We start from the raw sequence: 26,062 nt of genomic DNA on the forward strand, positions 1-26,062 counted from the left end.
TCCTGCTCCCAGAGCAATACTGTCCCTGTAAGAGCCATGAGGGTCATCTGGCAGTGCCATCACACAGGCTTACTCTGCTTGGCAGTACCAGTTAACAGCCCTGTGCCACCCCTCTTGCTCATTGCAATGAAAGAGGGGCAGACTGCTCCCCACCTTCCTGCTGCCTTCTCGCCAGGGAGAGCCTGGGGTGGCAGATGAGCCACCTGGCAGAAGGTCACCAAGCGTCAGGGCTGCTAGCTTTAAGAGGGTCCCCATTCCCTGGGAGCCAGGTCAGCATGGATGGGGCCCCAGGAGCAAGGGCCAGGGGAAACTGGGATGTATTAGTCCTAGGTATGGAAAAGGGAGGTCCCAGATGTGCAAAGAGGTGGCTCATGCTGGCCCCAGCTCAGCAGAAGAGCTTCCCCCTGCCTTTGTGCAGCCCTCAGTGGAGCGCAGCATCTCCCTTCCCCCCGCAGCGTGTCTGGCTGCTGCTCGCTCTAATTTCCTGTGCATTGTCCCCATCACCGTGCCACCATTCCCTGCACATCCCACCCCCCTCCATGCACCGCACTGCCAGGCTCCCTATGCACCAATGCCTGCGCCCTACCTCACTGCTCCGCAGATGTCCCTGCGAATGTTCTCATGCATCCCAGCTCATTTCACTGATACTGTGTGCTTCTCTCTGCAGCCCCTTGCAGACAGCTGTGTCCCACCCCGAGGCGTTTGCCCCATTATGCCTCAATGTGGATGCAACCGGAGGGGTGGGATGGAGACATCTAGGCCAGCACAGGGCCCAGGGACTGGTGCAAGGCTGTTTCTTATGGCCATGGCTGTCGTTACGTCAAGGTGCCTGCTGGCTGTTCTTCTCCCCCAAAGAAATGTCCTAGCCTGGCAAGGTGGCAGCACTCAGGAGAAGGGCACCGAGGAGCTCCTAAAGCAGGTGTTGGGGAACACCTTGCAGTCCCATGAGTGTAAAACCACCCTGCTGGGTGCCAGTGGCAGGGGCTGGGGGCTGCGGCGTGCACAGCCCTCTCGTCACGTGTGTCCCGCTGGCACACAGCACGGGTGTGCTCGGGGGTTCCCGTGGGCTGAGCACATCCCCACGGAGGCGTGTGTGCGGCAGTGCCCAGCTGTGCCCGCCGTGCCAACGCCGGGGCACACGCACGGCTGTACAGCTGCACATGCACACTGTGCTGGCACGCCAGCTGCCCTGCTGCGTGTGCGTGTGCTCGTGGCCAGCGCCAAGCCCCGCTGCGCCGGGATGCTGGGTTTAGAGCCCCAGGGAGCCAGCGTGCCCAGTGCCATTCACAGTCCTGGCATGCCTGAGCAGGCTTCCTGCCGGCGTGCGTGTTTTCTGTACCTGCCAGTCACGGGGAGGGCGCCGGGAGCCAGCTTGCAGTTTGTACAAATAATTATCCGGGTGGTTACCAAACCTGGGATGCGCCAGCAACTCGGCAGCAGGGGCGCTCACCCTGAGCGCACACGCACTCATGCAAGGCTGCAGCCAGGCACTGGGGCTGTGGACGCTGGAGGCAGAGCTCACTCGCAGCGCTGGGGTGCGCCGGGGCACACGAACACAGCATTGCACATGTGTGGAGGTCGCACTGACTTCCCTGTCTGGTGGGCTGGCTTGGCATCGTGGCTCACCGTGGCAAATGCAGAGAGCAGGTGCGGTTCCTGCCCCATGGCAGTGCACTATAGCAGGTTCCCTGAGCCTGGATACCAACATTCTGGCTGTGAGGACCCTGCAGCAGGCAGCCACGCAGCAAGCCTGGTGCTCAGCCAGGCACCCTGCAAGAGGGAGTCATCAGAAATGAAATAAAGGGATATTTGATGTCTGTATGGCAGCACCTTCGTGGGAAATAATCACTGTGACTGGAGAGCTCTCGAATCTAGCAGTGAGAGAAGAACCAGGAGCAACAGGAGAAGCTGTAGCCAAACGTTCAATGAGAAATAAGGGCTTTAGCAGAGGAGGTGATTAGCCACTTGAAGCAGCCCGAGTGGCATGAGTCTCTGTAGTTCCTGCTGTCTGTCAGCATGTCTCTCCTGCTGAATCTCACAGTGGCCACAGCCCCAGACTGTCCTGGGGCACCTGTGAATGTGCTACACTGGGGTGACCTGGTAGCCTTGTGCCCTGTCAGTACTGTCCCAGTCCCTGTCACAGCCACTTTGTACTTCCAGAAACACACAGAGAGCTCTGTGTCCAGCCCCTCAGGAAATTGTTTTGGGAAAGGCAGGCTTGCATAAATACAATCCTGCCTCGGACATCCACTGGCTACAAGATTTTGGGCAAGCCTGTGCCTTGCATGACCTGAGATGGGGCCTTTCTTGGAGTTCGGGCTGGCTGCCAGGGCACAGCCACTCCTGGGGTCTCTGCAGAGAGAGGTGGTGACATGCAGGGTGATGACACAGGCCGGTGCTGACCCTTCGGGGTGTTGCTGAGTGTTATATTCACAGGACAACGGAATGGTTTGGGATGGAAGGTACCCTAAAGATCATCTAGTTCCAATCCCCCTGCCATGGGCAGGGATGCTGCCAACTAGATCAGACTACCCAGGGCTCTATCCAGCCTGGCCTTGAACGCTTCAAGGGATGGGGCACCCAAAACTTCTCTGAGCAACCTATTCCTCTGTCTCACCGTTGTCACTGTGAATAATTTCCTTCCAACATCTTGTCGAGATCTCCCCTCTTTTAGTTTAAAACTCTTCTCCCTTGCCCTTCCAAGGAAATAGCGTTGCACCAGGGGTGCGCCCAGCTCCATTCTCTTTCCTCCTGCTGTGCCCGACCGCCGCCGCCCCCAGGCCGGGTCAAGCCCCCGGCTCTGGCCAGTCCATCACGCCAGCTGCCCTTGCAGGAGCTGGGGAGCCGTGCCCAGCCGCGCTCCCCACCCCGGCACCCCCGGAGTGACCGCAGCGAGCCGGGACACACCTCCCGCCGCGGCCACGCAGCTCTCTCGGCCGCGGCTCCGGCACCCCGGGAACGGCCCCCTCCTCCCGCTACCCGGGGCGATGCTCCCGGTGCCCCGCCGCTGCTCCGGGGGCCGGGGCTGGCTGCGGGCGGCCCCACCCCGCGCTGCCCATTGGCAGCGGCGCCCCCCGCCCCGCTCGCCGCCGCCGCCGCCCCCTCTTAAGGCGCAGCGCGGCCGGAGCGGCCCCGTCGGGAGCCGGAGCCGGGAGCGGCGCGGCCGCGGGCGGGAGGCGAGGCGGCGGTGCGGGATGCGCTCCCGCCGCCGTGGGGGCTCCGGGCGGCCCCCCCGGCCCGTGAGTAGCGGCGCGGTTTTGCTGCTCCGCGAAGTTTCCCGGGGACTCCGGGGCGGCGAGGGGCGGCTCTCGACTCTGGCACGGGCACCGGCCCGGGGAGAAGTTGGTGGAGGGCGGAGCGGGGCCGCGGGCACGTATCCTGTCCCCGTGGCGCGGAGGGGATGGGGGATAGTGAGGCGGGAGGGAGCGGGAAGAAGGATGCGATGGAAGGATGCTGGACGGGGGAGGACCGCGCTCGGGAGGCTGTACGGTGATGGGGGGGTGTGTGCTGGGACGGGGGAGCGCTGGCAGGGGCAGCAGGACTGTGAGCGGCGAGAGACAGCCCCTCTTTGTAGCGGCACTCGTGCTTGGTCGTGGCTGCGCCCGTGCAGGAGCGGGGGCGGTGGGCAGAGGGGTCCGGCCATGTGTCCGGCCATGTACCTGCCTGCGTGGGAAGGGGCTGGCTGTGTGTCGGGGGGCCTGAGCCCCCAGGGAGCCCGAGTCCGTTTGGACTGAGCTCTGAGGCTAAGGTGACTGCTCATCTCCACACTGCATTAGCTGCTGCTGGCTGAGCCCCAGCCTGCCGGGTCCGGCGCTGAGTCCTGCATGCGAGGGCCGGGCTCGCAGCAGCGAGCAGACGTCGCAGCAGGACCCAGGCTCGTGGGCTTTGGCTGGAGCAGAGGCACTGCAGGGTCTGGACTGCATGGGATTGAGGAGCTGTGGAGGGGCACTGCTGGTACCCTGAGCAGCCCAGCTGCTGTGGAAGAGGGGTCTGCTGGGTCTGCGGGACGTCTCCTGCCTGTCCTCTGCCCTGGCAGGTACAGCTGTGGCGGCCTGGGAGTGTGAGGAATGAGAACGTGATGTTACTGGGGCACATGCAGTGTGGTGGCACGAGGTGCTGTGAGGTCACCATGTTGTCACTGATTTGGGGTGCAGTGAGGCCCTTGCTGCATGATGTCAAGAGATGTCATAGAGGTGCCGGAGGTGACTGCGGCCCAAAGCGGGATGTTGCTGCAGTGGTGGAGCATGACATCACTGGGGTGCGTGGTGTGCAGGGCAGCAATGTCACGGTGACATGCAGCACGGGGCGGCCACACAGGGACCTGACACCCGCCTTCCCCGTGATGTGCACTGGGGGCTGGCGATGTCCATGAGTATGCAATGAGATCTGGGGACAGCCTCTCCCCACTCATGGTGAGAGGTCAGGGGCACAATCGCCTGCCTGTCCCATGGCTCCCTTTCCGGTCCCATCCCACCCTCCCCAGTGGGCACCGTCAGTTGAAGCCATGCCTGGGCTCAGATGAATGCTACATGCTGCATCTCTGCCGTGGGGCCAGCACCTCCCCCTGGGCCGCCTGGCTGCTCCCTGCATGGGTGCCTGTGGCATTCTCCCGGTGCCTCTGCCCCTGCTTGGCACCTTGGCGTCGTGCCACTAGCCATACTGAGGAAGCACCCTGGGGTGACCTTGCCACCGGATGCCACAACACAAGCCAGGACATGGCTCTGCTGGAACAAGATAGACTGAGGTCTGCCCTGCGTACAGGCAGAATCCCAGAGCCTCAAACCTCAGGTGAAGCTTCATGCTGGGACTGCGGTTCTATCAAAAGCATTCTGGGAATGATGAGGCCCTTCTGCATCTGACATGCAGAGCCTGAGTCTCCTTCCCTTCCCCTTCCCAAAATGGCCTGGCTCTAGGCTGGACATCCCTTCCCCATGGCACCAAGCACCGGATCCACTGGGAAAAGCCTTTTGTCTCCAATCAGGAACATTGTTTCCTACTGGAAAAGTTCCATCCATCTTGGAGGGATTTCAGCTGCAGCTGGATGAGGCAGGGGGGGCACCTGGGTAACAGTCCAGGCTCTGGGGAGTGGGAGCTGGAGTGGGGAAAGACAGGGAACCCTGCCAATGGCCTGGGGACAGCCACCCATCATCTGCCTCTGGCTGGGAGTGAGGCAGCACTGCTCTGAAGGGCCAGGGGCTTGTGTGGCAGCCCTGCACCCATATGTCCACAATGTCAATGGCTCCCTCCCGTGCTCGTTTTGGTAACCCTGGAGTGGGGCTGTGGCAGAGGCTCTCCCTCCTTCACTGTGTGGTGCTGCAGTGACACTCAGGGACTTTCCCGTCCCTGAGCAGCCCAATGAATCCTGTCCCCATCATGTGTCTTGAATGGGACCCCTGCACCAGGGAAAGATCCAGGCTCCTGCCCCTTGAGAGCTGCTCCAGACAGTATGGCAGGGTAACAGGCACAGGAGAAGAATAGACATAGCACAGGGTAGAGCTGGGGACACACACACATCTACTCCTGAGTCTGTGCCCAGGGTACAGATGGGGTTGGAGAGGAAAGGGGAGCAGCCTGGTGCAATGGAATACAGGGCTCTGGGTGGTGGGGACAGTCGGGTTAAGGTTTCCTCTGCAGCTGGAGAATGGCCCCTTGCTGCCCAGCCATGTGGTCCTGGAAGTTATTTAGTTATGGCAGAGTAATCCTGCCCCCCAGAGAGCCTTGAGACCATTCCCATCCCCAGGGGAGGCAGCAGAGGGCTGTTCTCCACAACCCGGTGGGGTCTAAATCTTGGGCACCTTCCCCTCTGCATGCTGGGCATGTGTGGTACCACACAGCTGCCACAGCTTCCTTGGCTTGCTGTTGGAGTCCAGCAGCATGGGGATCAGCTGGCAGTGGGCTCATCCACTCCTGTACAGGAGGACTGTTCTGGTTGAGGAGGGCAGTCCTGCCCAGGGAGGTGGCACAGTCACTGTCCCCTTGCAGGTCAGGTGCCCCAGCCACCTCTCCAGTTTGCAAGAACAGACCAGGCTGCTTTTTCTCCCAGCTGGAGCGCAGGCATGTGGGACCGTGCCCGTAGTGTGGGGACACACAGCTCATTTCTGGGCTCTTCCCTCTAGAAGCGACTGCCTGGCCTGGGATAAGGGGTTGCCCTCCTGAGTGCCATCTTGCTCATCACCTGTGCTACAGCCAGGTCAGAGCCAGCTCCAGGATCTCTGCAGCCTTGCCAGCAGTGCTGGCAGGCACTATCCTCTGCAGTCCAGGTTAAATGAGCCTCTCCTCCCAGTCTCCTGTTCCTCCCAGCATCTTCTCATGGCTGCATCCCTGTGTAGAAACATTCCCTGGCCAGGCTGGAAGGAGCTCACCCTGCAGGGACTATGGGAGGAACAGTTCCAGCAAGATGGGGAAACTGAGGCATGTGGGAGTAACCTAATAAAGTATCCCTGTGATTTCCCTGTGAACTTCCCCAGCTCTGGAAGACCAATGGGATAGAAAACAAACTCCTCAGGACAGTGAATGTCTTCTTCCTCTGACTCAGCCGAGGGAGCAATGATTGACATTTTGACTTAGCAGGACCTTGGATGCCAGTGGTACCTTAGGGCAGAGCAAGCTGGGCCTGAGCCCAGCACTCCACAGCTCTCCTGCTGCCTCTCCAGTCCCTCTCATAGGATGGGCTCCCAAGGCTGGGCTGCTGCTCAGCCCCAGCTCACTGGAATATGGTCTTGTCTGAAGGGTGGACGGCACCCAGGACAGTCCATGCATGGGGACACCAGAGTGACAGTGCCCAAGGGTCAAGGGACAGGTGGTGTGGTGCAGGCTGGGGGGCTGTGGCAAGGGGTGAAAAGAGGGCATGTAAGGACAGTGGGGCTCCTTGGGCACCGTGGAGCAGAGTCTCCTCCTGGAGCTGATGGGCTTTAGGTGTCTCCCAGGTGTCCAGGATGCTGGCGTTGTGCTTGCTGTCCCTGGCCTGGCTCAGCGAGGGCTCCCAGCGCAGCGAGCCCATGTTTGCAGCCGTCACCCACCGCCTTCTCCCGCCTGACTACGACAGCAATCCCACACAGCTCAACTATGGCGTGGCTGTCACTGACCTGGATGCCGATGGCAACTTCGAGATTGTGGTGGCAGGGTGAGTGCTGCACCTAATGCCTCAGTGACAGCGGGACTTGTAGCCCTGCAGGGACAGGAATTCCTCCCTCCTCTGTGGTCTTGTGGCCGGCTGGGGGGGGGTTGTACACAAAGGTGGGTGGGTTGGGGTCTGCATGCACCCACCAGTGAACGTGCATTTAGTGTGTGCCCACACGGGGTGTTGATACCAGCTGAGTGTCTGTGTAGGACCATGTGAGTGCCCCCATCGGTCCCTTCTCTGTGGGGGGGTGGCAGCTGCCCAGCAGCCAGGGTCCACCCTGCAGTGCACAGCCAGGGTCCCCAAGCAGTCTCAGCTCCTCTGACAGGCCTCAGCTCTCTTTGGAGATTCAGTTAATTGGCTGGAGGTTTTTTATAGTCCTTTACTGGAGTGATGGCTGGGAAGGGCTGGCAGGAGCTGGGGAAGCAGGGACCCATGTGCTGTGCTGCCAGTGCCCGAGTGGGACTGGACACAGAGCAGCTGCTGCCTGCAGGTCCAACCCTGGTCAGGAAGAGCCGGGACCTGTAGGGTCTGTGTGTGTACTGGCACTGCTGTGAGCGGCTGCTGCAGGGTATCTGTGTACACACCACCATTCTCACTCCCTGAAGAGGCTTGCACGCACAGGTGTGCCCAACTAGAGAGTGTTCTTTACCCTCACAGATCCCATCCAGCTGGATGGAGGCACTACAGTGGCAGGTGGCAGAGTCTGGCCCTGCTGCTGTTCTGAACATCCCCAAGGCAGGAAAACACGGGCAGTACTGGGAGACCTGGAGGGCTCTGGGCCACCACTCCCAGCTGTGCTGAGTCAAGAAGGCAGCTGGGGTTTTGTAAGCAGTCGTGGTGCCCGTTGTATAACTTGTTTACTGGTGCGTTGGGCAGGAGCGGGCAAGGAGCCAGTGGGACACACCGTGCTGAGAGGATTTGCCTTGCATGCCGGTTTTCTTGCCCTGGGAAAGCTCTGCAAGCAGGGAGCTGCACCCCGTCCCGTACTGCTATCTGCCTGGCCCCCACTGCTCCCCTGGTGTTGCCAGACATGGGATGCCTGACAGGGTCCTTGGCCTCCGTGGACCTCTATGCAGTGCCCATCATTGGGAGAGTATCGCACCCAGTGCCCCCCCGGGATGAGACAGCGGCTTTCATCCCATCCCCAAGCCTTGGGAAGCCAATACCCCTGCTTACACTCCCAGGTACAATGGCCCCAACCTGGTGCTCAAGTACGACAAGGCGCAGGGGCGGCTGGTGAACGTGGCGGAGGACGTGCGGGGCTCCCCGTACTACGCGCTGCGGGACCGGCAGGGCAACGCCATCGGCGTGACAGCCTGTGACATCGATGGCGATGGCCGCGAGGAGATCTACTTCCTCAACACCAACAACGCCTTCTCTGGTGAGCCTGGCCGCCAGCCGAGCCCCAGGCGCGGGGGGAGCCCCCGGCGTGGCTGCCCGTGACCTTCGGCGCGTGAGGGATGTGTGCGGCCTGGAGTTAATTTCTCAGTTGAGTGGCTCCATTGATTGATGGCAGCACGGGTGGGACACTGAGCCCAGCCAGCCACCGAGTCAGCACTTCCAGCTGCCCATCGCCCTTCTCGTGGCACCCCAAGTGGGACGGGAGATTCCCTTCCGCCCCCTCCCCTGTCCTGCCGCAGGGACCCTGCCCTGTAAATCCCAGCTGTGCCATGCAGTAGTTGTGCCCTTTGCTCTCGAGGCTCTTCTGTGCCTACTGCACCAAGTCAAGCCTAATCCTGCCCTTCTAGTGCTGTCCCTGCTCCTGGCATGCCTGTCGTGGGAACAAGACTTAACGTGCTCCAAGCTGGCGCTGGGAATCCCCAGAGCTCCCTGGCTTGGTGCTCCAGCCCAGCTCTGCCCTGTGTCCCTGACCTCCAGGCAGCAGATCTGTCTTCCCCGTGCTCCTAATTACCCAGGCTGGCAGTGGCTGCTGGCACACCTGTCCCTAAATCAGGCTCTGCCATTGGCGCTGTCACAAGTGGTGTAGCTCGCTGACTGTGCCTGCCACTGAATCGATCTCTTTTCTGTTTGTTTTTTTTTTTAACCTTCTTGTGGATGATCTACAGGGCTCTGCGCCATTGGAACATATTTTAGCTTAATGAGTTGATTCTTCTGAGTGTCTCCCAATGGCCCTTAAGGGTCACAGGGCTCTTGCAGCAGCAGCCCAACCCTGTATGGCACTGTAGGGGGCTGCAGGGGCAGCAGATATTTGGGATGCTCTGGAAAAGGAGGAGGGGGGTGCTGGAGCCCACTGACCTGTGCCCCCTTCCCCAGGCATGGCCACCTACACGGACAAGCTCTTCAAGCTCCGCAATGGGCGCTGGGAGGACATCCTGAGTGACGAGGTGAACCGGGACGTGGCCAGCCGCTTCGCTGGGCGTTCCGTTGCCTGCGTGGACCGGACGGTGAGCAGGCAGGGTTCTGCGGACACGGGCATCTCTGCCCCCTTCCCGCTCCCAGTGCCCCTCCAGTGGAGTCCTGGGGTCCCACTCCCTCTTGCCCATCCCATGCCCTGCTCTGGCCAAGGGTGTTCCCCAGCTGCCCGTTGACTGTCAGGGCTAGCACCGCCCCAGCTGTAGAGACTGTGGATGCCGGTCCACACGGTTGCCACCAGCTGATAAACGTGCCTGTCGAGGTGATTTATGTTCCTGTCACCTGCTCTTTCTTCTTCCTCCTCCTCCAGCGGTTTGTTTCCAAATGATCATCGCTAAATCAGGGTGCAGCTGCTGCACGGGACAAAGGGGGCGGTGGGAATTGGGAGGACCTGGCACACCGGGGTGGGAGGATGGCGAGCCCCGTGCCAGCCCTGACCAGAGAGCCCCTGGGGGCAATGGGCACATCCCTACTCCCGGGCTTTGCAGAGCTCTTGCTCAGCGCACGGTAGCAGCGCCTGCTCCCGCGGAGCAGTAAGAGCATTCACAGCAGCCATCCTGTGGTCCCCGTGGAGATGAGTTGCGGGTGGGAGGGTGCTGAGGCGGCGCTGCCGGCTGCAGGGCTCCGGCAGGTACTCCATCTACATCGCCAACTATGCCAGCGGCAACGTGGGCCCCCACGCCCTGATTGAGATGGATGTGGCTGCCAGTGACCCTGCCCGTGGTGTCGTGGTGCTGGTGGACGTGGCCGCCCAGGCTGGCGTCAGCAAGTTCACAGGTACACCCGGCTGCTGTGGAGGGGACGGGGCCCTGCCGGGCGTGGCGAAGGTGGGACCCCGCTGTGGCAGGGCCGTGCAGCCGGAGGTGGTGCCACGCGTTGGGCTGCCTGACTGCCCCATCTAGCGGCAGCCCCACGGCCCTTGGAAGGGACCAGGAGCACGGGATGCGCGCCTGGCAGGACCCCTGTGCCCACCGTCACCGCGGCTAATCCCTCCAGAGCTCACGGCATCCATAGGGCAGGCAGCGGGGCTTGGGAGCGTAGGCGTCGGGAGGAACGAGCCCGTGCTGGCCCACCAGCGTGGGGACTGCTGCGTGCCCCGGCGGTAAATTGTCACTAATTAGGAGTGTTGTCACCATGGCGATGGCAGTGATTAGGGTTGGGACTGACACAAGCGGCTGCCAGGCCCAATTAACTCCTGATGAGAGGGATTGGAGGGGGGCAAGAATGGGACACTGCGGGGGTGGGAGGGTGCTTGGGAGCACGGTGTGGGCAACACCGAGGGAACATGGGGAGAACAAACTGTCCCCTCACCCCGGCTACTGTCCCCAGGGGGCCGTGGGGTGGCCGTGGGCCCCATCCTGAGTGACAGTGCCTCCGACATATTCTGCGGTAATGAGAACAGCCCAAATTTCCTCTTCCACAACCGGGGGGACGGGACGTACAGGGACGTGGCAGCTGCTGTGGGTGAGTAGGGGAAGCTGGGGGGAACACACAGACACTGGGGACCTCAGGGTAGGGGTGGCTCTGCCTGTCCCTGCCTGCACTGGATGAATGCCGGGGCCGGGGTGGGACAGCCCTAAGGACCCAGAGCCCCCCTGACCACTGCACAGTGGCTGAGAAACATCGGGGCATCCGTCAGCGCCGGGATGTAACCCTGGGGGTGAGGGACCTGTCTGGGGACGATGGAGCGCATCCTAGGAGGTGTGCTGGGGACAAGGAGGCGGTGGGGTTCCCGTCTCCCCCCGTCCCCTTGCGGCTCCCCAGGGCTGGATGACCCCTACCAGCACGGACGCGGCGTGGCGCTGGCTGACTTCAACCGCGACGGCCGAGTGGACATCGTCTATGGCAACTGGAACGGGCCGCACCGCCTCTACCTGCAGAGCGGAGCTCCTGGGCGGGTCCGATTCCGGGTGAGGGCTGGGAACCCTCGCACTGATGGCTCCGCCGCTGGGCCACCTCGGCCAGGGGGGCTGGCTTCACTCTGAACGGTCCTTGAGCCGCACTTGCCAGCGGGGACGGGACCCGAGGCATCAAAGCGGGACCCGTGTGTCCTGCTTCCTGTGCCTATTGTCAGGCTATGCCCGTGCAGGACATCGCCACCCCCAAGTTCTCCATGCCGTCCCCCGTCCGCACCGTCATCGCAGCCGACTTCGACAATGACCAGGAGCTGGAGGTTTTCTTCAACAACATCGCTTACCGCGGCTCCTCCGCCAACCGCCTCTTCCGGTAGGAGCCCCTGGGGCCGGGGGCTGCGCCCTGCTCTGGGGGTCCAGCAGCCCTCACAGCACAGCCAGGCTCACGGGGCTCCTCTCCAGCAGTGCCACGGCTCGGGCTCAGCTCATCAGAGGCGTCGTGACTGAGCCCTTCCTGGCATCATTACCAGGCACCGTGATCGTGCCTGCAGCAGCCCCTGGGGTCCCCAGCACCACTGATTAGCAGCCGTGTGGAAGCTTGCTCGTGGCTCCTGTTAATTGTGGGGGTCAATTCTTCATTACTTCTGTGTAGCACCTCCTTGCCTGGTGTGTAGTGTTGGGAGCTGGTTGTCTACCCAATGCTTGCACTCATGGGTGGATAGAGGGCAAGGGTTTTGCAAGGAGCCCTTTGGAGGCTCTCCAGGTTCCAGAGGGATGCAACAGATGGTGTTGCTACTCTGCAGTTCAGACTCAAAAGCTCTCATGAAACTCCTGCTGCCCCTGCATAGAGTGGGGATGTGCCAACAGGCAGGGGATGGTCACATCCCATCCATGCCCTATAGCCATCCAGGCTGTCACCCCCACCGTGGTTCTGCAGGAAGGGACAGACATGCCCAGGAAGGTTCTGAGGACAGCAGGGGCTGGCATTAATACCCTGTGTGTGTCCTTGGCAGGCTCATCCGCAGAGAACACTCAGACCCCATCGTGGAAGAGCTGAATCCAGGGGATGCACTGGAGCCTGAGGGACGGGGCACGGGTGGGTCCACCCCGCTCTGGCACAGCACTGCTTGGCACCTTCTATGCCTGAGGATGCTGCACTCCTGCCTGAGTTATCTGCTTGCTCCCTGCCGGCAGGCTGGAACTCCCCTCACCCAGGAATGGCTCCATGCTTTCTCCCCACACCCAGCCAACAGTGCTATCTCCAGTACCCCAGAGGCACTCTTGAAAAACCCCTTTATGGGTGTCCACTGCTCAAAGCCAACCTCTGCATTTGGGAGGAGGTCAGGCTGTGACCCACAGCCCTCCAGGTGCTGTCTGTCCCCTCCACAGCCCAGGGTGCCCACGCACCTGATTACAGGATTGGAGTCACCCCATCTTCCCTTTTGTCCCTCCGTGGCTAGGAGTGCTGCCATTGCCAGTGGAAAGCCACAGAAATAGCAAGGTCTAATTCTGGGAGACATGGGGCCAGGCCTTAAGCACAACATGATCCTGTCCTTGCAGGAGGTGCAGTGACAGATTTTGATGGCGATGGGATGCTGGACCTCATCCTATCTCACGGAGAGTCCATGGCACAGCCAATCTCCGTCTTCAAGGGCACCCAGGTGAGTCAAGCAGGGTTGTACCCTCGTGTTGTACCCATCCTTCTGTCCCTCCCAGCTCCGTCTCTCTGCTCCCTCCTCCCCTTGCAGGGCACCAACAACAACTGGCTGCGTGTCATCCCCCGAACCCGCTTCGGGGCCTTTGCACGGGGGGCCAAAGTAGTGCTGTTCACCCGGCGCAGCGGGGCCCACCTGCGCATCATTGACGGGGGCTCCGGGTATCTCTGCGAGATGGAGCCTGTGGCACACTTTGGACTGGGTGAGCGAGGGGGCCAAGGGGCTGCCTCCACCTCCAGCCTTCCCTGGTACTCCCCGGGCAGGGGCCGTGTCTGCTTCCCCGGTGTCCTGCAGCACAGTAATCGGCTGTGCCTGTCGCCCTAGGTGCGGTGGGTGACATGCAAGGCTGTGGGCAGGGTGTCCAGCCGCTGCAGCTGTGCTGCAAGGGGCAGCTGCCCCCTTCCCCGTCCCCTGCCTGTCGCTTTGCCCAGGCAGTAGGGCTTTCTTTTCCCTTGAACTCTCCCCTGGTGCAGCGTGTGCAGCAGCCAAGCCTGCAGGGGTGTCCCTGCCCACTGCAAGGTCATCCCGTTGTCCCCATGCGTGCCCCTCAGAGTACATCCACGTGCGTGGGCTGTCAGCATGAGCACCTGGAGCTGGGCTCAGGGAGCGAGGGAACACTTTGCCCCTCCCATCCCTACCACCCCACTGGCCTCCTTTCAGCCCCTGCCCACCCTGGAGACCCTCCCTTTGATGGGCTGCCCGCCTGCAGGGCGTGACGAAGCCAGCAGCCTGGAGGTGACCTGGCCAGACGGCCGCGTGGTGTCACGAGCTGTGGCGAGCAGCGAGACCAACTCTGTCCTGGAGATCCCCTACCCTCTGGACGTGGAGGAGCCACTCATGCCTGCCCTGCTGGAGGTGAGGGCCAGGTGTGGGTGTAGGGTGTGAGACTTTGGAGACAGAAACAAGGGACTGGGCTCTGCTGGCTCAGTGGCTGCCCAGAGCTGATTCCTCCCCCTCCCAGCGGTGTCTGCTTCTTCCCAAATGCAGTGCGGGCAGGGATTCTCCCAGCACGAGAATGGACGCTGTGTAGGTGAGTGGCTGCTGGAAGCACAGGTGTGCCTGTGGCCAGGATGCTGTAGCATAGCCCCATGAGGGACACTCTGAGACTGGGAGGTGGCTGCCTGCCAAGTGGCTCAGTGCCAGGTACAGCTGCCTGCCTGGCACATGGCCTGGGAATGGGACGGCAGTACAGCTCTGGGGGGCACCATGGCATCACAAGGAGCAGCGAGAGCGCTGTGCTAGGGCAGGAGGCATGGCTGGCATGTGGCAGGCTTTGTGCTGCAGCCGTGAGCGACGGAGAGGCGGCAGAGATGCAGCAGGGCAGCTGTGGCCATGCTGTAAGCCTCCTGGGCAGAGGCATGGCTTATGCATGGCTACCACTGGGGTGACCAGCTGTGAACCGGGGGAACTGGAGGAGGGGCTGGCAGCCCAAGCTCTCTGCCCAGGTGTCTCACACTGAGGACCCTCTTGCAGACACAAATGAGTGCACTGAGTTCCCCTTCATCTGTCCCCGGGACAAGCCCATCTGCATCAACACCTATGGCGGGTACCGCTGTCGCAGCCACAAGCGCTGCAGCCGGGGCTTTGAGCCAAACGAGGATGGCACAGCTTGTGTGGGTGAGTGACAGCTGGGACACCCTGACTCCATGCCAGCTGGCTTCAGCTTCAGCTCCAGAGCACCACCTTGGGATGCTACTGCACCCCTGACAAAGGCCAGGCCACAGCCTGCAACCTGTCGGATAGCAGCCCAGCCAGCTCCACCCTGGTTCTGTGTCTGTTTGGCTGTGCCTCCCACTGAGCTGCCACTGACTCCCCTTCTCTTTCTCTTTTTCTCTCTTGTTCCTTCTCTCCTTCTCTGTGCAGCTCAAGTGGCCTTTTTTGGGGGATATCCCTCTGCTGGGAGCTGGCCTGGGCTCCCCCATGATGCCCTCCTCCCTCTAGTCCTCGGACTCTGCCTTTGTCTCTATGCACTTTAACCCCTGCCCATAACACCCCAGAGAGCCTTGGCGGAAGGATGGGCTGGCCTCTTTCTGTCTCTCTTTTTCTCTTTCTGTCCACATCGAACCACCCTGGAAATGCCAGCTGGGACATACTGGGGTGACCTTCAGTGGGACGGGCACAGACCTGGATGTCCTGTGCACCATGTCTGGGAAAGCAGCCCTGGGGCAGCCTGGCAGTGCCCCTTCCCCAGCACACCCCGCTGCCCCAGTGCTATTCCTGCCGTGCTGGCACCTCCCCGGTGGTGGCTTGCTCCGTCGCCTCGATACCGTACCGTGTGCCTGCTGGTTTGGCCTGCGACGTGTGTGCTTTGCCTGCCCCTCCTCGGTGACGGGAACCACCTCCCCAGCCCTGGCAGAGGAGGGTGTTCCCAGCCCTGCAGGGGCAGGATCTTCCTGGTCTGTTTTTTTAATGTATTGACCCTACTGTTTGGAGCCGGACCCTGCTTAGTCCCGACAGTCTTCCAGCCCCTCTCCCGAGAATCTCCAATAAACCTTTTCCCATCTATTCGCCTGATCTGCTGAGCTCTGCGGGCAGGGCTGTGCTTGTCCTTCTGCCCACCCTGCCCTGGGGCTGCACGGGGAGGGAACCCAGGAGAAGAAGCACCCCCAGCCTGCCCCAGCTCTTGCCTCCCAAAGGGGCTGGGAACTGGCTGGAGGGTGATAATGCCCCTGGCCCCGCTCTGCACTGGGACTGCAGCAAAATGTGCAGCGCTGAAGGGGCTGGGGTGCAGCAAGCAGCCCTGCCTGCACCCCAACAACAAGGCTGCACTGCTTTTCCCCTCTGCATGCTATAACCCCACACTGCTTTCTTTACCCCCACCAGACATCGACGAGTGTGCTCAGGGCTTGCACAACTGCAGCCAGCTCTGCATCAACACCCCTGGGGCACACACCTGCCTCTGCCACCCAGGCTTCCGCCCCCTTGATCCGGCTGCCAGCCGGTGCCTGGGTGAGTATCTGCAGTGCTCAGCCACCTGGTGCTGCCAGGGCAGCCTGGGCAGGCAAAGCACACTGCGATGATCAGGGGTGCCCAGCTGTGCTCACAGCTGGGGGGCAGAATGGACAGGCTGTGGCTGTGCAGGAGTTGGTGGAGTAAGGACATCTGCCACGCAGCAGCCTTGGCACCAAGCAATGGCACCATCACCTGCCTTTGTGTTCCAGGTTCACCCAGCCCTGCAGCTGCCCCCTCATGCCCCCTCCATCCCTTGGCCCACCTATGCCAGGCATTCCATGTACCCTTGGCACAGCTCTGATCTTTTCCCCCTCTTTCCCAGACATAGATGAGTGCCAGGCACAGCCTGGCCCCTGCGACCATATCTGCCACAACACCCCTGGCTCCTTCCACTGCCACTGTCACCACGGCTTCTCCCTGGGTGCTGGCGGACGCTGCCGGCACAATTAGCCTGCTCTGGCACAGCCAGATGTTCCCTGCTACCCCCCAGCACTGTGCTGGTTGCACCAGTACCAACCAAATAAACCCTTTCCTGCACCGTATTCCTTGTGTGTCCCTGTCCCGGGGCCACATGACTGCTACACAGGTCTGTCCCTACCCCCCCAGACTGCCCTCTCCTCCCCATCCCCTCCCTTCCCCCACGCTCACCCTCGTGGGGCTCCATGCCACCCGCTGTGAAAAGAGATCCCCGGCCTGATTCTGTGTCCCCACGCATTGTCCCGCTCGCCTCTCCAACACAAGAAGAGGCAGGGTCGGCAGTGGAGGAAGAACTGTGGGGTTTATTGAGGAAGGTCTCCATGCAGGGGTGGGGGGCTCCAGCAGGAACGTTGAGGCCAGGGCCACCCCACACACACACACATCATGACCGAGCCAAAAGGAGTCCCACGGGGCAGAGTCCTCCCTCCAGGGCCCCAGGAGAGAAATGCCAGCTCGGTTCAGCCCTGCACCCAGATAGGAGTTCTTCTCCTCGGGGTGCTGGATATCACAGGGACCCTCCTGTTTCCCCCTATCTGACCCTGGACCGTGAACCTCCACACCTTGCCACCAGGCCCAGGTGCCCCTCGAGGTCCCCTCTAACAGGCCAGGCTGAGAATTGGGGTGCTGGTGGCAGCTGCATGCAGGACATGTGGGCAGGGGAGGATCAGCAGTGTGAGAGGAAGGGTTTTATGGAGCTGCTCCGCTGCGCACCCTCCCTGCATTAGGGCAGGTCATGGGGCAGAGTAGGCAGGGGGCTGCTGGCAGCTAGGAACAGGCAAACTCTGCCAGGACTGGGCAGGGAGACTGCCTCACCCGTGCCACAGCTCAGTCTCAGCTGTGCCAGGCCATGAATGAGCCCAGGGCACACGGCACAGGGACAGCATCGTGCCCAGCACTGCACCTCCCCGCCCTGGACACCAGGCTGGAGAAATACTTGGGTCCAGCTGGAGATGGCAGCAGGTCATGCAGGGAGCAGGAGCAAGTGCCCAGTGTCATGGCAGTGAAGGATGCTGCTGGAGAGGATGGAGTGCCAGATCAGGGAGGGGCCAGGGGAGCAGCAATGGGGCAGCGGGTGGGGCCGTGCTGGAGTGAATGCATGGCCCATCATGCAGAAGAAGCGGCACCAATGCTCTGCCAGGCCCCCTGAATGGTGGACAAGCAGCAGGCGAGCCCACAGCACAGCACCAAGAGCAGGGTGACCCAAGCAGGAGCTGTCAGTGTCTGTGGCCGTGGGGTTAAGTGTGTGTCCCTTGCCAAGCGCTGCCTGAGGCTTTGCCAGTCCCGGAGCTCCCCGGTGCAGGGACGCTGCCAGCTGGGACCGCCGGGAGCGGGGCACGCTCCTTTCGCTTGCGGCACGGGCGGCTGCACCAAGCACATGGAGGGCCGTAGCAGGAGCCCCTTGGCAATAGTTTGGCTCAGTGGGAAGCACCTGGAATGCCCCGGCACCGGTCCCTGCCCACAGTGGGTCCGAGCAGAGGCAGACCCACTGGGAGGGACAAAGAGCAGGTGGGGTGGGCAGCCCCACTAGGTAGCCCCGGCCTCCCCCTCCTGCTCTCCCGGGGCTCAGAAACGGGTGCTCTGGTAGTGCAGCCTGCGGAGGTCGGAGAGGCCACTGTCCCGGCAGTACGAGTCCCCGCAGGGACTCCCTGCCAGTCACCGGCCCCCCGCTCCACCTCCACCACCGCCGCTGCTGCTGCTGGAGCTGCCGCTGCTGGAGCTGCCGCTGCTGCACCGGTCCTCATAGATGGAGATCTCGATCTGGGCCCTGCTAAGGATCATTGGTGAGATGTGCCAGCCCCGCTGCCCAGCACCCACGCCCAGTCCCCCCTCACCCTCACCATCCCCCAAGCACCCCGCTGCACAAAGGATACGACCCTCATGCCACGCTCCAGGGGGTCAGTGAGCAGCAGCCCCCGTGGCGCATAGATCTTCTCATTCTGGTCCTGGATGTACTTGGAGATCTTCTTCAGGACCTGTCAGCACAGGGAGGGACACTCAGGGCCTGCCAGCATTCCTCTCTGCTCTGGCCTCCAGTCCCATGTTCCCTGTGGCATCCCTGAGCCATCCCTGTGCCCACTGCCAGCTGTGCCCATCCCTGAGCCCTCCCCTGCCCCTCAGCACCTTCTCATAGTGTGTCTCCATGCAGAGAAAGATGAAATAGGCAGTGGCACAGGCCAGGCACCCCTCGAGGTATGAGCTGCCCCCAATCTTCTCTGCCTCGGCGTAGAAGCCATTTAGGGTTTTCACAGTTTCCTCAAAAAGTTGCCGCTCAATCTAGGACAGAAAACCAGGGTGAAGAGGAGTGTGACCAGGGACTGACTCCCTGCACCTCATTTCCCCATTCCTGGAGGGACTTGGAGAGCACTTAACCCTCTCCTGTCTGCCCAGCTGATGCCTCAGCTTGCAGGCCCCTGCCCACCTCCCACCCATACCAAGACTTGCTGAGCCTACAGCCTTCACCAGAGCCTCCCAGTCCCCAGGAACACCAGAGCCCTTGCGCACCAGCCAAGGCAGCTGTGATTTCGTGCACCCAGCAACACTGGCTGGCCCAGCGCCATACAACACCCCATAAGTCCCCACACCTTTAGACCCTTCTTCCCTCTGAGCCCCCACAGGGCACTGCCACAGGGCATTCCCCCACCCTGACAACCTCTCAGACTCCCTACCCGGCTCTCCAGCTCAGGGGGAAACTTTGTCTGGAACTGGCATGTGGTCCCGTCACTGTAATCCCTCTGCACAAAGACCTTGGTGGCCAGGGACGCGCTGCGCCGCAGCTCCTGCAGGCTGTGCACCTGGGGGCAGAGGGCGAGACGGGGGAGCTGGGCATCCCTGCTGGAGGGCTGGGGAGCAGCGCCATTCCCCCAGGGCCGGGGGCTGCAGGCTCACACACCCCGGGGCAGGGAGGCCCTAGCACAGGCTGTGTCACGCCATGAGCACAGCTTGGCGCTGAAGGTGCGAGGCGGGGGTCGAGGGGAGGATGCCGTGGCAGTCCCCTGCTCGGAATGACGGTGAGTGCGTGTGCTCTCGGTCCCGGGCAGGTGTCGGGTCTCACCCCCAGTGGTTCCTGCATGCGCAAGCCAGTGGGCCACGGCCCGGGGAGGGGACAGCCCCCTGTCCCCAGCAGCGCCCCAGAACACAGCCAACCCAGCAGCCGCCAGGCGGGAGGATGGGAGCGAGCCGAGCAGGAGCAGGGACTGGGCAGCAGGGCTGCAACAGTGGCACAGCGGGTGGGCAGGCTGCAGTGGGGCGTCTCCATGAAGAGAACCGGCAGTCTCGGCGGCAGGTGCTAAGCCCCGACTCTCCACAGGGTGTGAGAGCCCGTGCCAAGCCCCGAGCTCCATGCTGCGGGGCAGCTTCGGTGGCTGGAGGAGGGGATGGAGGCGCCAGGTTGCGCCAAAGGCGGGCAGCAGGCCCCTCCCTGCCCTTCCCCTGGGCGACCCGGGGCTACCGTCTGCTCTGTGCCCCACACACCGTCTGACGCTGTCCCGCGTCCGCCCCACGGCATCTGGGAGAAGAACCCCCGGTCCCACAGCCCGACCCAGGCACGCCGCATCCTTCACCCAAGGCGCCCCGCAGCCACCCCGCACCCCCACGCCCCTCCGGACATCTCACCGGCCTTTCTGTGCCCGCGGAGCCCTGGCAGCCCCCAGCCCCACGCTCCTCTCCCCACGGACCCCAGCCGCACGCCGTCCTCCCTCCCCTCCCGTGCGGACGGAGCCCGGCCCCTGCCGCGCCCGGGCGGCGGGCAGCGCGGGGCGGGGGAGCTCCGCCGCAGCCCGGCCCGGGGCTGCCGCCGCCGGGGCGTCCCCGCCTTGCCGCCGCGCACCCACCTCCGTGGCCATGGCGCGGCGGGCGCCGGGCCGGGCTGTGCCGCGCCGGGGGGACCGGACCGGGCCGGACCGGCGCCGTCTCCGGGGCCGTGCGGAGCCGCGCGGGGCCGGGCGCTGTCCGCGGTGCTGCCGAGGCCGGGAGGCGGAGGCGGGCCCGGCCGCCCCGTGTGCGCAGCCGCCCGGTCCGCCTCGGCCCGCCCCGAGGCACCGGCGATGGGCGCCTGCCGCCGCCGGCACGGAGCCCCCGGAGGACGCGGCCCCGGTGCTGCGGACGGCGGGAGCGGCCGCCCCGGGGCTGGCCCCGCGGAGGGGCTCCGAGGGAGGGCGGCTGCCGTGCGTCCCGGGGTACGGCACGGTGAGCGCCGGAGATCTTTGGGATGCGGCTGTGGGTCCCCGGAGGGAAACCTGCCTGCCGAGGGGATGCTGCCGGGCGTAACACAGGGTCTGAGCGGCCGTGAGGATGGCCCGGCAGGGATTTAGGGAGTCGGCCGCGGGACTGGCAGACCGCCGTGCCAAGGGGCCTCGTCTGAAGCTGTTTGTTTGCGAAGGAGTTGCAGCTGGTGCGATCAGGGCGCGAGCAGACATCAAAGAGCAGAGCTAACGAATTCCCTGTTATCTCTGCCCACTGACAGCTCAATTAGAGCCGGAGAAATGCCAAACGGGGGGAACAGAGCCTCTCCCGAGAGGCGAAGAAGGGGGGCTCCCAGCTGGGGCTGCAGTGGGGCGAGGGATACAGTAGCTGGGCACGGGGCCCTCAGCAGGCAGGAGAGCAGCCAGCCCGTCCGTCAGCACCTGGGCCACGCTGAGACAGCGCGGGGCCCTGCCGGAACATCTGCTCTGGCAGCGAACATGGCTAGCACAGCTAACACACAAACACACAGCTAACACACGCAGCTAGCACAGCTAACGCACAGCTAACACACAGCTAACACAGCTAACACGCAGCTAACACACACAGCTAACACAGCTAACAAAGAGATAACACAGAGATAACACACAGCTAACAACGCAGTTAACACAGCTAACACACAGCTAACACACAGAGCTAACACAGAGATAACACAGAGATGACACAGAGATGACACAGAGATAACACAGAGCTAACACACCTAACACACAGCTAACACAGCTAACACACATGGCTAACACACACCTAACACACAGCTAACACAGAGATAACACACCTAACACACAGCTGACACAGTGAGATAACACAGCTAACACACACACAACACATCTAATACACACAACTAACACAGAGATAACACAGCTGGCACACAGCTAACACACAGCTAACACAGAGCTAACACAGGGCTAACACGGCTAACACAGCAAACACGGCACAGCCAGCTGCCTGCAGCACAGGGGTAGCTCTGTCTGACTCCTGCTCCCTGCTCTGAGCACCAGCCCAGGCTCCGGGCAGAGCCAGTAGAGGCAGGGCCTTGGGGTGATTGGTAGCGTCCCCCTTTCTTTGGAGCACGACAGAGCTTGTGGCCAAGGGACCAAAGAACACATTCAGTCAGGGACCCCAATTGGAGGGTTCATCTTCGCCACAGACACAAAGCTATGGATCCCACAGCTTTTGGGGAAACCTGCTGCTCCCATGGTTCAGAGCAACCCTGCCAGCCCACGCTCCAGAGTAGTGAGGTACACCCTGCCTTGACAGTGCCACAAAACCAAAGGACACCTTTGAGAGGGTGGTGTGTGAAGCGTCCCGTGCACCCAAACGCATGCATGCGCGTTGGCACAGGCACTCGTGCGTGCACTCAGATGCCCACATCTTCCTGCACGCCCCATGCACCCCAGGCACACGCCCAGGTGCACATGCAATGTGCTCACACGCCTAAGCCTGTCCTCAGATGTCCCCAAACCTAGACCCTGCGTCCCATCTCCTTCCCACGCTGCATGCCACTGCCACGTCAGTGCCCGCCTGGCAGGTCCTGCCGGTTGCCATGGCAATGCTGTGCCTGCCAGGAGATGAAGTTTGCTCTCCTCTGCTGCAGTGAGGGGCCGAAAGCAGCCGGGGGAGGTCAGCTCTCCCTGCCACCTGAGGCTCTGCCCATCGTCCCGCATCCTGTAGTGTTGCCCCGGGGTTGTCTCCTCTAGCTACACCAACCCAGCCCAAACAAAGGACCTTCAGTTCTGGGCTCCACGTGCCTCACAGGCTGTGGACCTGCTGTCTGCATGTGTCAAGGAGTATCCTGGGGTGGGACATCGCCCCACCATAGGGAGCTGCCTTCTGCAAACCACACTGCCCAGGACCGAGGCTTGTCCAGTGGCAGGCAGGACACGGACCTGTCCCAAAGCGCTCCCCATCACCACACAGACCCCAGCCCTGCCTGTAGTGCCTGCAGACCCTGGTATCTCCGGGGCCCACTGGGGCTTGCCAGCTCCCCCGTGCAGGGTGTGGTGTCATGGGCTTTCCAGTTTTAGCCAGAGAGGGACAGACCCTGCTGGTTTCCATGCAGAAGGAATAGGCCGGTGCTGTCATGCCATGCCACGCCGTGCTATGGCTTCCAGCAGGGCAGGACAGAGCTGGAGGAGGGCTGGCATAGCCAATAGAATCCCAGGCAGTAGGAGCAGAGACAGCAGGGACTTAGGGCAGCCTCAGTGTGCTGCATGGCCCTGCCTCCCTCCCCAGACCGCTGCACTGTGAGGGGTCCTGGCAGGGTTCTGACCCTTCTACTCCATCTGCTCGGCCCAAAGGGACAATTTTTCAGGCTGCCCTGCATCAGGGATAGGCATGGCTGGTGCCAAAGCTGCCTTTACTCCCCTGTCTGGCTCTTCCCTTGCACCTGGAATGAGGCAGCTATGACCTGTCTCGCCAACAAACCCCACAGATCTGTCCTTTCCCCCAGCCCTGGCTAACCTCCCAGAGGCCCTGGCCCTGGCCCCATGGCACAAACATGGGGCACACTTGGTACCCCTATGGCCAGCCCTCAACAGACAATGTGCCTGTGCCCATAAGACCACAGCAGGCATGGCCCAGCAGTGCCCCTGCTCCAACCCCTGCACTTGACCAGGGGCTGTCCCTAGTGTGTCTCTGGGTGCATGGTGCCGCACCTCATCCCGGCAGCTCAAGCCTCCCTGCAGTACAAGGATGACCAGGGGCATGGAGGACAGCTGGAACCCTGCAACCAGTCTGGGATCAGCCCCTGGGGCTCCATCCTGCACCCACTGCCTGCTGAACCCCCTCCAGCATGTCAGAGCTGTCAGCAGCTCCAGCTCTGCTTCAAAGGGGCCACAGAAGGGCATGGCAGCTGTTTCTCGTAGCACTGGAAGTGCTTTCAGTAACGGTGGGGAGCATGAGCTCACTGTCCTAGTGAGGACAACGGTGACATTTGGGAGGCACAAACACTGCGTGATTAGCTGATAACCTTTCCTGAGAGATCCCAGGTGTGTGCACCTGGAAGGAAAAAGGGAGGGGGACAAGGCCCCCACATTGTGAGCCTCTGGAAAACAGCTCCAAATGCCCCAGCCTGTCCCTTTATACAAGACATGGAGAGTGCCTCAAACTGGGGCCAACTGACCCTACAGACTGGGCGCCCTGAGTGTGGACACCCCTCTGTGGCACCCGTGGTCCAGCTGCGTCCATCTGAAGGGGTGGTTCTAGGATCCCCATTGCATTGGGAGCCCCCACAGAGGGCAGGGGCAGCTCCCCAACACATCCCACAGGAGTCCACAGGCGCTGGGAGACACAGCTGCCTCCTGCACACAGGCAAGCAGAGGAGGATGTGGTTTCAGAGCAAGGTGCCAAGGTCTGCCATCAGCAAAGGTGCCAGATGGGAGCAGGGACTGTGCGAGGATTGCTCCCACACCGCGGATGGGGCTGGAGAAGAAGTGGTGGGGCAGGGAGGGACGAACAGCGCCGCAGAGAAGGTCCCCGCGCACGGTGCCGTGCTGAGGGAAAGGGGCTCTGCTCAGAGGGTCGGCACATGTGACATGCCCCCTCCCTGCCCTGCTGAGTCGGACCAAACGCCGGGGGCCGGGATCGGGGTGTCCGGCAGCGAACAGGGCGGGTGTGTGTGCAAGCCGGCAGGAACTGGGCAGGGCCGGGAGGTGCCGGCTGGGGGCTGGGAGGGCGCTGGGGCGGTCTGGGCTCCGCAGCTGGGCCGGGAGCGCTGCCAGCACATTCCTGGGGCTGCCGGGCAGCGGGCGTGTGTGTGGGCGCGGGGCAAGTGCACGGCGATGGCAGACCCTCCCCTCTGCCCACCGCGATGGTCCCGCGTCACCCCCGGGCAGCCTCGACCCCGCGCTGTCCCCGGTCACGGCCCGACCTGCCGCGGCCGCTCCCGGCGGGACCCGCACGGAGCCGCGCTGCCGGCCCGGCACTGCCCCCGCCACCGAGCTCTCTCCTGGGAGCTGCTGCACGCCGTGGGACTCGTGTCCCTGCACGGGCGGTCCCGGCGTGTGCCATCCCCTCCTGGGACTCTGCATGGCCATCCTTTCCTTAAGGCCCTGCTCCACACCGCGCGCAGCCCAGCGCCGTTGCAGGGTAGGAAGCAGTAGGGGACTGAGACAGGAAGGATGAGAGGGTGGGGAAAGAGGAGGACGGGAGGGAGCCCAGTCAGCCCACCCACCCAGGCCCAGGGGGTGCATCTCTGCTGACAGAAACAAGGTCGGTAGGGCCCGAAGCTGCGGCAGGAGGATGGGTGGGGACACAAGGATGGAAGAAGGCGGCCGGGACCCTGCTCATCTTCTCGTTTCCTGGGAGCCTCCTGCTTGCCTGGCTGGGATCTGCTCTGTGCTACAACCAGGCACGGGTCCTCCACAGGGAGGGTCCGGAGTGTCGAAGGAGCATCCCTAGGGGATATGCTCTTACCATGCCACCCTGGCTGGCCGTCCCCGAAGTCCCCACCGCAGAGGGGGCAGCGCCCATGGCCCCGCTTCCGGCCTCGCTGCTGTGACAAGCGGCACAGGCAGTGACACAAGCGGTGGCACAGCCAGCTTTCTGGAGTGACAGGAGCAGGTGTCACTCTCACAGGCAGCTGCATGGGTGCAGAACGGGGATGTAGGCACCGGAGCAGCCTGCGCAGACAAGACGCAGGGAAGGAAGCCAGCTACAGCTGTCCTGGGTCCATTCCCCTTCTCCGGGGTATGGCCAGATCATCCTGGGTGGGAAAGGGTTAAGGAAGCAACGCGGATGCACCAGAGACACCCCCCCCAGAGCAGAGGCACTGTCTCAGCCGGGAGGTAAGGCTGCCAGAACACCCCATCGGGGGGAGCAAGGGGCAGACACCACTCTTGTGGGGCCAGGCGTGCTCCCCGCAGCACGGCCAGGACGTGACTCAGGGCTCTAATGAAGGCGTCATGACAGATGAAGGGACCGGGGCAGCTGGCACGGAGACCCTTGCTCAGCCCCAGCCTCACCAGGCCCCTCACCTTCATCTGGTATGGCGCCAGCTGGCACAGAGTGCTCAGCACCCCAACACCTTCCTGGGAGGAGCTGGGGACATAGACACCCGACTGGGCTGTGGGATGGGGCAGGCTGAGAGCCAGGAGCTGGTCCCTGCTCAAGAGGACAGTGCTGGCAGTGCCACGGGAAGAGCCCGGGGACATGGCACACCCGTGACTGTGCTCAACATCCGCACGCCGGCAGCTCCACCCTGCACACCCAGCCTCCCTCTGCCTCTGCTCCCAGGCCTCCCCAGACACTTCCCAGCCCCTTCCCAGCCCAGCTCCCATGGCAATTGCACCCTGCCCAAGCCCATCCATCACGGATTAGCTATTTTCTATCAG

At 62.7% G+C, this 26,062-nt stretch overlaps 2 protein-coding genes across 6 annotated transcripts; one reads left to right on the forward strand and one right to left on the reverse strand.

Annotated features, from left to right (window-relative positions):
• Window positions 1-3,175: 3,175 nt before the first annotated feature.
• Window positions 3,176-16,470, forward strand: CRTAC1 (cartilage acidic protein 1). Of its 4 annotated transcripts, XM_040072025.2 has the most exons (16): window positions 3,176-3,239; window positions 6,927-7,123; window positions 8,308-8,504; window positions 9,398-9,528; window positions 10,117-10,273; window positions 10,826-10,960; window positions 11,261-11,406; window positions 11,586-11,722; window positions 12,363-12,445; window positions 12,910-13,010; window positions 13,098-13,266; window positions 13,774-13,919; window positions 14,052-14,094; window positions 14,538-14,681; window positions 15,888-16,013; window positions 16,339-16,466. In XM_040072025.2, the coding sequence occupies exons 1-16, from the start codon at window positions 3,195-3,197 to the stop codon at window positions 16,464-16,466; spliced, it is 2,085 nt and encodes a 694-aa protein (XP_039927959.1). In that variant the 5' UTR covers window positions 3,176-3,194. The 4 variants fall into 4 exon arrangements, with proteins under 4 accessions (XP_039927959.1, XP_039927961.1, XP_039927960.1 ...); XM_040072027.1 differs by lacking the exon at window positions 14,052-14,094 and having other exon boundaries at window positions 16,339-16,470; XM_040072026.2 differs by lacking the exons at window positions 15,888-16,013; window positions 16,339-16,466 and adding an exon at window positions 14,928-15,569.
• Window positions 16,471-16,770: 300 nt separating this feature from the next.
• Window positions 16,771-25,205, reverse strand: GOLGA7B (golgin A7 family member B). Of its 2 annotated transcripts, none has more exons than XM_040072030.1 (5): window positions 25,146-25,205; window positions 19,160-19,285; window positions 18,615-18,767; window positions 18,365-18,466; window positions 16,771-18,251 (listed from the first exon to the last, which is right to left on the reverse strand). In XM_040072030.1, the coding sequence occupies exons 1-5, from the start codon at window positions 25,200-25,202 to the stop codon at window positions 18,147-18,149; spliced, it is 543 nt and encodes a 180-aa protein (XP_039927964.1). In that variant the 5' UTR covers window positions 25,203-25,205; the 3' UTR covers window positions 16,771-18,146. The 2 variants fall into 2 exon arrangements, with proteins under 2 accessions (XP_039927964.1, XP_039927965.1); XM_040072031.1 differs by lacking the exon at window positions 25,146-25,205 and adding an exon at window positions 20,324-20,375.
• Between the last annotated feature and the right edge of the window lie 857 nt (window positions 25,206-26,062).

Source organism: Hirundo rustica, chromosome 8, assembly GCF_015227805.2.
Source record: "Hirundo rustica isolate bHirRus1 chromosome 8, bHirRus1.pri.v3, whole genome shotgun sequence".
Taxonomy (NCBI): Eukaryota; Metazoa; Chordata; class Aves; order Passeriformes; family Hirundinidae; genus Hirundo; species Hirundo rustica.

Excerpts from the sequence above, each read along its gene's own strand:
- CRTAC1 (XM_040072025.2), top strand. The coding sequence starts at position 3,195 with ATGCGCTCCCGCCGCCGTGGGGGCTCCGGGCGGCCCCCCCGGCCC. Across the intron at positions 11,407-11,585 it reads CTGGGCGGGTCCGATTCCGG|GACATCGCCACCCCCAAGTT; the intron begins GTGAGGGCTGGG and ends ATGCCCGTGCAG. Across the intron at positions 14,682-15,887 it reads GGATGGCACAGCTTGTGTGG|ACATCGACGAGTGTGCTCAG; the intron begins GTGAGTGACAGC and ends TACCCCCACCAG.
- GOLGA7B (XM_040072030.1), bottom strand. The coding sequence starts at position 25,202 with ATGGGCGCTGCCCCCTCTGCGGTGGGGACTTCGGGGACGGCCAGCCAG. Across the intron at positions 18,467-18,614 it reads TGGAGACACACTATGAGAAG|GTCCTGAAGAAGATCTCCAA; the intron begins GTGCTGAGGGGC and ends CTGTGCTGACAG. Across the intron at positions 18,252-18,364 it reads TGGAGCGTGGCATGAGGGTC|ATCGAGATCTCCATCTATGA; the intron begins GTATCCTTTGTG and ends AGCAGGGCCCAG.